Here is a 12,098-nt window from a genome sequence, read left to right on the forward strand (position 1 = left end):
AGAGCTCTTCCTTGTTTGTTTGCAGGATGTGTTTGTGTCCTTAATTTGTCTGTTCTTTAAAATTCTGTTTACACGAACCTGAAAGGATTTTAATCTTAATTTGAGTTTCCTCGACGAAATGCAGAAATTGTTAAAGTATGCATTCAACGTAAAGCGGTCAAGTGAAAGCAGCGTCATCTCATTTTTCCACAATATTTTGTCAACATCATGCAGCCCCACAGCTGTTCCTCCCACATCTCCCCAAAAGTGGCCTCTGAGTGTGAAGTCTGACTTAACCGAGTCAGTGGTACCCCACCTACAGCAGTTGTCCAGCATTATCATAGAAGTGCATTATGTACAGATTGTCTGACCCCTATACCTCTGACTGTAGACCAGAGATTACTGGCAGTGGGCCTCCTTCCTACTCCCATTTATCTTTCTTTCACCTCCTTCTACCCCCCCAGCCCCACCCCTTCCCTCTCTCTCCCTCTGTAATGTCTCAGCTGTTCCCTGCAGGCAGGGCTCTCTGACTGAGTGCCTGCTCTGTTATGGGTTCATTGGGCTGGTATGTGGCAGGAATCTTTGGATCAAGGTAATTTCACACTGTTCAACTTTTTCCCAGGCTGTTAAGCTTCCCTTTACCTTTGTGCCACTCACAGAGCGAGATAGGGAGCGACACATGTAGCCGTTAAACACACACAGTGGCTCAGGGGCTGACGCCACCGGCGGAGCCGGGGGAAAGACTTGAAAGATACGGCCTATAAATTACAGTCCAACACCTCAGTTTCCCAAAAGGATCAGATTATTGCGGGCCCGATCCAGAGTGGTGGGGAGGATGGCGCACATTCATGTGTGGTGCTGTAATGAAGCTACACGTCTGCCAGGGGAGCCACTGCGGTGGGCCCCACTCATTTGTCTCCATCACTGATCACGAAGGAGATCAGATGCTCTGCGGTGTGTGGGTGTGTGTGTGTGTGTGTGTGTGGGTGTGTTCATGAGTTTTCATAGCTTGTCGGTTTTAATGGTTATCTTTCTTTCTTTTTTTGTGCGCATTTCTCATCGGATGTGTCTTTTTTCTGTCGCTGCGTCTGCATCCCGTCTTCTCTCGTGCACGTGTGATTTCTTTTTTTGAAGCTCTCCATCCCAAAGCGGATCACTCGGTGTTATTATTAGTGACAGATAGGTGAACACCTGATGCACTCGCGAAAGGAGGGAAACCCTCCGTAATCGTTGAAGTAATCTTGTTCTCATTTCTGCCATCTGTTACCATCTGCAAAAAGAGAAACAAGGGCAACAGTACGCACCAGTAGACACATGAGAGCTCAGGTGTTCAACATGTTTGGTTTTGAAGTTTATTTTTAATGCCTGAGGTTATGTTGGTAACTACATGGCTTGCATTTTTTTTTATATTTGCATACCTCTGTCTTTTTGAAAGACAATGTAAATAAGTAGATTCCCTTGTGTGTGAATCATAGATTAAATAAGATTTGAATAAATGGTTTGATTTATTGGGTTTTTCTGTGCCAGCTGAGAGTGATGCAGTGCACTCTACAACTATGTATCTCATATAATCTTGCATCCCTTTTCATGGTTGTAATTACAGTTTTTGAATTAAGTGTGATCAGATTAGTGTATTTTCTAATTGGTGCCATTATTCAAATGCCAGAGAGCTTTGTTGATAAGCTGTGAGATCTCTTTGACCTCAACTCCTGTGTGTTCCAGTCTGAGCTTGTTGTGATACCAGGTGGAAGTCGTCAGGATGTTGATCCTCCCAAAGCACCAACAGACACAATTTTAGAAAGTTTTCTTGCTCACGAAGTCCTTGCATTCTGTATGTATCAAGGACTGTGCCGGATTAACAATGCCTTTGTTCTCGGCGTGCACGGTGAAAGAAAGGGGGGAGCAATGGTCTGGAACAGTGATGCGGTATCAGCAAGCAGCTGTTGAATGAGTGACAAAGTCAAGGGCTAGTGATATGAACATGGGAAAATTCTGGAAGAGCTCGAGGGGAAGAGACAGCAGCAGCAGCTGAGCCGGTCTGAGTGACGCAGCCTTCACTGTTGCTGTTATGTGGAGGAAAAAAGCGTGTGAGAAACAGAAAAGAAAGCAGTTTATCCTCCGTTAGGGCAAGGCAATATTGACATTATTTAGCAGCCGGTGCTCCCAGACGCACCTCTCAATCTGGCTCATTTGGCCCCAGATTTGATGACCATATGAAGGGTAGTTGGTGGAGTTCAAAAGACGGGGTCAAGCATGTGAAAGAGGGGAGGGATGGAGGCAGGGAGGGAGGCAGGGATGAAGGAACGGAGTGGAGGGGTAGAAGAAAGGTAAATGAGTACCAGACGGTTTGTGTCTTGTGTTAACTGAAGGTTCGGCCAAAGCTACCAGACCTTATTGTGCGCACCTTCCACAACACTTACTCTGTGGAGAAACGCATCTGTCGCTAAACAAGCTGTCAGTAATGTCCGTGATGGATTGAGACGTAGTACAAGGCTACTTTTTTTTAGTTATCAATGATGCTTTTCACTTTGCTTTTTTTTTTTTCAGCTCTCCTTGTGTGTGAAAAGACGGACGTCGTCTTTGTTAAAGGGGGAAAAAATTGCTACTTGGAACTTTTGGTTTGTTTCTTTTCTCGAGACGAACTGAAGCAAAGTGCAACAAATCATCCAGAACTATTTTCTCACCGTCGGTTGCACCTGCACGTCGGTCAAAACCAGAGAGGAGTGCAACACAGTAATAGCACCGATATACAGTTTACAAGTAGTTATATTGTTATTTTAACGCGCTCTTACGGAGTGTCAATGCTTTGGAAGGGGAGGAAAAGATGAAGGTGTCCATGATAGTATTATCTCCTCAGACTTGACAAATTTAAGCAGGAGAAAGGAACAGAAAACATTTCCTTCAGCAACTGTTGTCAGAAATTGTTCAGGAAGGGACTGAAGTCCTCGTTGCTGCACTGACTGTATCGATTGGCCACGGAGACTTTTGTCGTCGATGCATTGTCTTTGGCAGTAAAATTAAAAAATATGATGTGATGTTTACATTTAAAAACATGAAAACAAGCTGTGCGTTAAAAAAAAAAAAAAATTGTGTTCAGTCTAAAAACACGAGTCATCTGCTGTTGCTGATTAAATTGATTGAAGAAGATACCATTTGAATGTGTTTTTTTGCTAAACTGCAACCTGATTTGTCATTTCAGTCATGGTTTAAGGAATAGAGGACCCAAAATGCACGACAACAAAACAGGAAGTTTAATTAAATCAAAAAGTTTTAATTACCAAAGGCAGTCCCAAGTATGGAACGAATTACAAAACAGGCAATCCCATAAATACCAGAGTCCACCGGGTGTGGATCCAAAAGGAGCTCAAGAAGCAAAAACTAAAGAGGCGAGAAAAAAAAAAAATCAAAAGAGCTGACAGGCACGTAGAACTTTGTTGGGTCGAAAATCGCAGTAACTCAACGAGCAGACTCAAAGAACAAACTGACCAAGAGGGAAGGAGAGCACATCGACTAAAAACACCAGGGAGGGAAGGACAACGAGGGACTGGTGAAACTAATCAGGGCGGGGCAGACAATCAAACAAAGTGAAGCAAGACAGACAGACACAAGAGTTGAGTAAAACAGGAAACACAAAACCTGGACTGAACTCAAATAAACAGCTTGCAGGGGTCCAGATATCCAGAAATAAAGACTAAATCACAGAAATAAATACAACAAAATAGAAATGTTCAAACCGTGACAGTTTCCACAGCAGATCGTACAGCTATGACCAAAAACAACTGCTGCTTTGAGTGCTTCTCCGACACAAAAAGCACCAGGTGTAACTTGAATTGAACGTTTCAGGAATTGTAGCCAATTAGCTAAATCTGTCCCAGGACCCCATGGCCTCTCTCTCTCTCTCTCTCTCTCTCCCTGAGAGATCTTAAATGAAAGCACAGCGAATGCAACGAGTGCCAGTCTTTTAGAACAATTTTCGAGATGCCCGACCGTGCGTCGAGATGTCTTGCGAAGTCACCGTGCTCCGCCCAGAGTCTGAAGCATCCTCGACTTTTGCGTGCCAGCAACTGTTCTTCTGTCCGTGCTTTAAACTAATGAGGAATAACAGAGGAATGTCACACGCATGCTTAATTCAAAGTACAGTTTGTAACCCCCCCCCCCACAGCCAGTCAATGTGATGTAATACCTGTTGAAATAAAAAGCCCCGCCCAGCAGCTGAGGCTCTGAAAGGTACCCACCTGAGGGGAAGAGGTTTCCTTTTGAGCAGGGAGGTCTCGCCCCTCTTCCTCATGCAGTCAAACATTGCATCCCAAAGATGTCAGAAGACGACAATTAGGACTTTGTTCTGTGTGTTTTTTGCTCTCCCGCCTTTCTTCTTTTCCAGTTAATGATATAAGGGCATGTCTCAAAGAATTTGGGAGGACATGTTTGCATAAAGAATTTCAGAGGGAGTCTGAGGGAAGTGTGCAGGGCAAGCGCTCGGTGCCAAAGCTACATTGTTGTAACATCAGACATGGAGGCGAATCAGAGAAATCCCACAGGTGGTTAGTGGAGATGTCAGGGACGAGCTTCAGCCCCGCCGCTGGGAACATTCACATCATACAGTATCAGACGAGGCGTAAAATCCCTGCACTGATTCCTGAATCGTGTTTTGGGGAAGGTGCTGTTCATCGTCAGCTGAAGGCTGGACAGATACTCACCTCAGATTTGTAGGATCAGCTGGTTCTTCAAATTGGATATTTACAAGTTTACCACTTAATCGCGATCAAAACTTTTTTCAGAAGCCACACTCTGTGACTCTTTTTCCTTATCTTTAAGTGTGTGTCTGATAATTAGGGACAGAAGGACTTCTTTTCTCTCCTACTTGGTTATCGAGGATGTTTGGTCATTTAGATACGGATTCCAGTTAAAACACACTTTCTAACCATTTTAAATTTAAGCTGGGAACTGTGTAGCACTTACTGTTTGTGCGTTTAATGACACAAACACAGCAGAGAGCAGTGACATCTCTCTCTCTGACTAATAAACAGTTTGTGACGTTTCCAGCTGGTCGGTTGGACTTTTGCATGAAGTCTGGTGTTTTTTTAATCATGGATGAGTAACTCTTTTCTGTATTGTTGTTGTTTGGCGCACACATCTGCAGTTGTTCAACCACAGAAAAAAACACTGCAAAAATGGGGAAATGTGGTCCTGATGAGCAAATGATATGAAATGATGTATGAGGGATGTTTTCACGAGATCATGGAGATCAATCTGAAAGAAGGTGCGGCACGTAAAAACTCCTTTCTTGTTTGTGTATTTGGATTTTTATTACGTGTCTCGCTGACCTGCTTTAAAGTTGAATATTGAAAGAAAGATTTTTAGCACGCTGCTGCTAATGGATTTTGAATCTGAGAGGATTCCTGCTCTTTATTCACTTGTAGGATTTGGTCAGGGAAGTTTAGTCAGCAAATAAATCCCCAAAATCTTAGTTGGCTGCTGGGTGAAGTCTGGGCTGATGTAGGCATCTCACCTGCTGCTTTATTGTTCGGATAAACTGCTATTATTATTAAACTGTTTCATTGTGTTACAATTTAAACTCCTGTGTTGGGTTTCTACAAAACATATTTTTAAAGTAAAAATTTCAGCAATTAATAGACAAAATGTGTTACATTCTCCACCGATTTCCACCTTCTTAAACATTACCTCACGTCTGTTTTATTTCTATTTCAGCAGTTATTTATTTGATATGTTCATAGACTCTAAATAAAACAGAAATCAAACAGATTTGTAACCCAGAAAATGAAGAAATGAGCACTTGTGAATTTTAAGAACAAAATGTTTCATTTTATTCATGTTGTTATCTTGCAAATAATTAAATTTGTATAATAATTTCAGTAAATCAGCCTGTTTCTCAACTATTCAACGATAATTTATTGTAGTTCGAGTGTTAATATATTAATCAAAAATCTCCCAAAAACCATTCTTACAATCAGTAATGATAAAAATGAGAATAATATACATAAACTGTTTAAACACAGATAAATACAAAAATAATACATAAGTCAAACTGAAGAGAGACAAGTGGAATTTGACATGAAATTGCATTGTTACTTCAAATATATATAATATTTCTGTTTCTTTGAAGGCTTAAAAGAAACATGATGAATCCGAGTTAGATTATGTCAAATTATAATATCCTGTTGGGAATCTTTTAATTTAATTTAATTTGATAGAATTATATTTTATGAAGAGGTGTATTTCCTGCATGGCAGCTGCTGACCTGATGGTGCAGGTGTGTTGTTTTTAGATTATTTATTTTCACATTCCTGAGGAGATCTTATCTGTTTAAAGAAGTTGATCTGCAGTTTTGAAAAGCCTGACATAAATAATAATAAAAAAAAACAACTCTTCAGCTTTTTTTTCCTGTTGATTTCAGTTTCATTTTTAGGTTCATGAGAATGTTGTGTAGCAGAAAGATCAGAAAACCTACTTTACAAGGTTATACAGTTTGCTTAATCTTCATGTAGCCTATTGTGTGGATATAATTGATATATAAAATTGAATTATTTGTTTCTTAATTTTAGTGATAAAATCATGTAAAATGAAAGTTACACCTGTTTGTCACTGTAAAGAAAGTAAAGCATGTAAAATACCTGACAGATTCATAGAAAACGGACCTTATACTTAATTTGAAAGGCAGAGCTCCGTGTGTTTTACTTCCAAACTCTCTCAGACTTGAGCTGCTGTCATTTCACAACTGTTTGTGCCTCTATAGGAACCTTTTTTCTGCCAAAGTCCCCTCCGACACTTTTCTTGTCTTGAGGGACATTTTTTTTTTTTTTTTTTTTTTTTTTTTCTCAGCGTCAGATTCCCATGTTGATGTCGGTAACAGAAGAAGATAAAAGAACCGCCGGGCCACCGTCGTTGTCGGGGTGCTGACTGCTCGAACGTAGTCGCTGTAACGGTTATTTAAACTGTTAAAGGTGCGGTGATGATGAGTCACCGGTCGATCCTCGCTGCAAAAAGTGACTACCTTGACTCTTTTTATTGCTGACTTTAAACCGAATTTTATCCTCAAACAAAGCTGAAAAAAAAATCTACAAGAACGAGCAAGCAATTCTCTCTGTTTAATGCTTTTATTTGGGGAATTCTTTTGAATTATCTGTCACTAAAATAAAACAAAATAAATGCAGATTACCGCGCTGGTTTTCAGACAAAAGTATCATTTAATAAGCTGCAAACAAGTGGAGTTATCCCGTGATCTTTGGCTGTTTTAAAAAAAAAAAAAAAAAAAACTTTTATTCATGAAATAAGATTTCCAAACTTGACACAGAACTAAATCATTTGTGCCGACAGATATTTCTTGCAGTGTGCAGCGCAAGAATTTAACAAACTTTTCAAACTTCAGTTTTTATCGATTTTTCCCCTGTCGCCGTACTTTGGGATGGAGAGTGTCATAACGTGTTAAACGTTTCTACATGGTGTCTTCCGATTCTGTTTTCGTGTGATAATTGAATGCTTCCGGGGACACAACGCGCTGCTGCTGCTGCTTCTGGTCTCACTCAGAGGAGCGGTTGACGTCACTGAAAAAAAAACTCCTGACAGTTTTGTGATCAACTTATGTCTGCGTTGCTATTTTATTGAAATATTTGATGATGTGCCTTGTTCAATTATTATTCAACCTTATTTCAAGACATTACTTGATTTAAAAACGCCTTAAAACCAGTGAATCTACTTCCTTTCCAGTCATCAGTCATTGGGCAGATTTTTATCACATTGTTTGCGTGCAAGATTTTAAGAATTAAAAATGACCACATGGGCATTTTGCAGTACATTGCTCTGATATGATGTTTAATATACCTGACTCTGATGTTTTTTAAACTTTAAATTACTTCTTTACCTTTAACAAAGAAAAAGCAGCTTTCAACTGACATCAGCCGGTGATGAAATGCTGGAGAAAATGGTTTGGAGATGCGTAATTGCGCATCCTGGTGAGCTGAGAGTAACTGATAAGTGTTGGATGTCTGGAGGATCTGGAGCACCTGCTTCTGCACCGCAGCACACTATTTATTCACATTTCAATAGCTTTTGGCTTCTTTTAAACAATTATATTATAAATAACATTACTTTTAAATAAAAAAAATTCTCACCTCAGCCCTGCTAAGTAGGAAGATGATGACGTGTTGCTGCCTTAATGAACTAAAAAAAAAAAAAACTCAATCTTTATAGATAGTTGGCAGCATCTGCCATTAAAGATTAATTTATTTTCTTTCTTTTCCTGCTAAATTCAATTTTTTTTTTAAAATATTTTTATTGAATGAAGAATCATTTTGTTGATATCAGTGGGGTGATATTCTTCCGTGTTTCAAGATACAAGCACTTGTTTAAAGAAAGAAAAAAAAAACAGCGACAAATTAGTTTGCACCTCAGATGAAATGTGTCACTTCAGATGCAAAAGTTCAATAAACTACAGTCTCACATGATGCCACTGAAGACACTCTGATGAGCGTCTCAGATTGGCTCTAAAGCAGAAGCGACATCCTTTGAAGGAGTGAGACTGAGAAATGACCAGGGCAAGGGAAGGGAGAGAGAGAGAGAGAGAGAGAGAAGAGAGAGAGAGAGAGAGAGAGAGAGAGAGAGAGAGAGAGAGAGGTCTCGAGGAAGTCTGCCCAGTAACAATCGCACAGCCTCGGTGGAGCGCTGAGGAGCTATTGGCTATGCAAATAGACACCCAGGGAGGAGGAAACAACTTAGACTGGAAAAAGAAAAAAAAAAAAAAAACTTTAAAGAGACATTTCCCCTACTTTTCTCACAAGCGTTGCTGTATAACCACCGAGCTTCGGATGGAAATTAACAGCTCTAAGGCTCTGAGGACTTTGCAGTCCCCAGTCTTCCCCTGATGCACTGATGTCTCGTTTCATTCAGGGCTCCGTCTTTGAAGTTGACTAAGAATGGGACGGGGATTAACATATTTACCATGCAGATTCTCTTTGTGACTGTATGTGAGGCTAAATCATTTGGCAGTCATTTTTTAATTATCTGCTCAATGACTTACACTCTCAGCTTCGTTTCCACCTGCTGCTTTTTTCCATGTAAATGATAACAGAAGTCTAATAAAAAAAAAAAAAAGTAGTGATTTATTGAAGGATATTATTTGAATTGAGCAGAGCCAGTGAGTCTCATCTTTGTGTTACCGTCAACAGAAGGTTGTGAGAGAAAAAAATGCAATGTTGCTTCAAATTTCCTAGAAAGCTATCTTATAAACCACAAGCAGTTTGTGGCTGCACTGCAGAAAAAGTAGTTCTTGTAAGACCATGCGTGTTCCTGAATGTATGCATGTGTGTGCGTGTGTGTCAAGAGTGGGTGGGTGGGTTGGATCGGTCCGGTGCGCGTGGCCGTGTGCGCCCACACGCCTCTATAAGTTACCATGCAGTATTTATGGCAACATGCCTACAGTATCTACATGCACCATGTTCTGCACGAGTCCACTTCAAAAAGCTGTCACACAAGTTGGTTTAAGTGTAATCAAATCAACTTAGTAACTTTTTTTTTTCTTTTTGATCCAAACTAATACACAAGTTATTTTTCAAGAGGGGGCACGTGCAGCACTTTAACAAGTAAAGTTGACTTCTTGGAGGCGTTTTTTTAAGATGGAAAAAAAAAATGCGTAATAAAAATGCAACAACGGATAAAACATTGATAAATTCATTTACAACATGTTAAATGGCAACATCATGTCCCTCACTTAGTAATTATCATCATAAATCAGTCAAGCGCCAACATAAAGAAAATCTTCTGTAAAAGTACAGCATATATAGTTTTAAGAATATTTGGCATGTCGCAGCCTAAAACGCTCTTTAAATGCGTAAAATACGGTTTCCTTTTAGTTTAGATTCATTTATTTGTGTCTTTGTTGTCCGTTTACGTCTGCAAAGGTGATAGCCTCTCAATTTTGGAATGTAACAAAGTGTGGTAAAAGTTGTGTTGCACAGCGGGGACAGGGGTGCACTATGTTGCGTCTGGTCTATACAGAGGTAATGAAGTGAATTGCGTCAGTGGCGCACGCAGGGCAGGCTTGAAATGTGCCTGATCTAGCCAGGCGGATGAAAGTAAACGCGCAGTGTGGGGAGAGAGGAAAAAGTTCTCAACAAGGAGAGGCAGGACTACTCGCACGGAGCCCCTGCAGTCTCACTTTTTTATGCCTCTAAAAGACTTTCCCTGCCATCTTTTCGCCTTTTTGCTCTGCTACGCTGCTTTTACGCTTCCGAGAGAGAAAGCCTACTTTTTTACTTAAGTGAAAGCACCAGCACCATGGAGCTGCTTTGCCTCGAAATGGACACCATCATACGAGCTCGTCCCGATCCGAACCTCTTGTGCGATGACAGAGTGCTGCAGAGCTTGTTGACTATAGAGGAGAGGTTTCTACCCCAATATTCCTATTTCAAAGGCGTCCAGAAAGATATTCAGCCGTTTATGAGGAGGATGGTCGCTACTTGGATGTTGGAGGTATACCGAAACACCGAGTGCTGACAAGTCTTATTATATCCGTGCTCGACTTTAAAGCCTCCGTATTTGTTTCAATGCTGCTTTACCGAGCGATGTTTGCCGTTTCTGAACTGTAGATGTGACACATGACACTTATTTCCGACTGTTTATTCCTCATATCAACTAAATGTGTCGTTTTCTGCAATTTCTTACCCTTTTTTTTTTTTTTTTAAAGTCCGGTCATGACGACTGCGTTTCTGAAACTGCGTGCTGTGTTATGTGTGACACCAGAGAATTTCCTTTATGTGCCTCGCATGGTGTCGGGTACAAGCTGCCTGTTGATTCTTTAATGTTATTATTTTAGATAGCCTGAATATTTCCATGCACACGTATGCACTCCCCAATGCAATGCTGCCTTGCGCTGTTGTATCGCCATGTTGGTTTTACAGGAGCGCTCGTGCTTTTAAGAGGATTTACAGTGTCATAAACGCAATAACAGCGGCTAAAAGCCATCGGCAATGACAGAGGAGAGTCTTGGGTGTCCACCGAATACAGAAATGATGACAAAAGGCGTTGCGAACATTTTAGGTATCTATTCTAAATGTCGGAAGGGGCGAGGGCCTTATCTGTTCTTCTGGTCTTCCCCCCGTCGCAAAGCCTCCGTCTGGAATTATGTTCAATTTTTGACACTCGCTCAAATAATTTTGGTCAACATGTGTCTGTAAACATGTCTGAGTCTTTGCGCTTTATTTTCATGTAAATATCGTCAGAGTCCGAGCCTCTGCAGATTTTTAATTAATTTTTGAAATAAATATATCGACTCGGTGTGACGCACACGAGACCAGCCGCTCGCTACTCGCCTTTTATTTTGACATTTTATTCATATTTATCCCGCGTGGATTTGGATACGAATTGTCGGGTATGATGTGGAAGACCCCGCTGAACATTATGACGCGAAGAAAATCGCTCCAGACAATTTATTTGTATTTTTAATTATTTTATGAAAATATGACGAATGAAAAAAAGTGTGTTTCCGTGTGCTGCGCTGTCGGGGTGTTTTTTTGGCTCGGCTGATTGTGACTTGAATTCATTTCTTAGTGAATGAACTGCAGGAATGCGACTCTATTGACAGTGTGTCTGAGACCTATTTCATCCTTTGTAAAATAATCTATTTCGAATTAATATGTGATGTCGCAACCGATTAGGGCTGGGCGCAAATTCTTGGCCGAGCCCCAACTATGTGTGTCATTGAATTTATATGTGCTCTTTATGTGATTAGTCTTTTGTTTCGTTATCTCACAAAAGTTTTATATACATTTCCAGCGCTGGAAAATAAGTCAGGTGACTGCAGGCTGGGTTACTGATTCCAAATGCTCAACATTGCTGCATTGTCTGCTGTCTCTTTATTCAGGTTTGTGAGGAGCAGAAGTGCGAGGAAGAAGTTTTTCCCTTGGCCATGAACTACTTAGACAGATTTTTAGCAGTGGTACCCACCAAAAAGTGTAACCTGCAGCTGCTGGGAGCAGTGTGCATGTTTCTTGCATCCAAATTGAAAGAGACGCGTCCATTAACCGCAGAGAAGCTTTGCATCTACACAGATAACTCCATCAGACCACAAGAGCTGCTGGTAAGCAACAGTTGGTTAAATATATTTC

The 12,098-nt window shown here is 40.6% G+C and overlaps 1 protein-coding gene across 2 annotated transcripts in view; it reads left to right on the forward strand.

Annotated features, from left to right (window-relative positions):
* Positions 1-12,098, forward strand: part of ccnd2a (cyclin D2, a) — a 146,324-nt gene that overhangs the window by 112,688 nt on the left and 21,538 nt on the right. The window contains exons 1-2 of one of the 2 annotated variants that reach the window (XM_069705353.1): positions 10,044-10,464; positions 11,855-12,070. In XM_069705353.1, coding sequence (XP_069561454.1) covers positions 10,270-10,464; positions 11,855-12,070 — 411 coding nt within the window. In that variant the 5' untranslated portion in view covers positions 10,044-10,269. Of the gene's footprint in view, positions 1-10,043; positions 10,465-11,854; positions 12,071-12,098 lie in introns of those variants that run through there. The other variant, XM_069705354.1, reaches the window with a different exon arrangement.

This window comes from Brachyistius frenatus, unplaced genomic scaffold (assembly GCF_029030835.1).
Source record: "Brachyistius frenatus isolate BFR_SWC_R1_liver_20210118 unplaced genomic scaffold, ASM2903083v1 Contig_55, whole genome shotgun sequence".
Taxonomy (NCBI): Eukaryota; Metazoa; Chordata; class Actinopteri; family Embiotocidae; genus Brachyistius; species Brachyistius frenatus.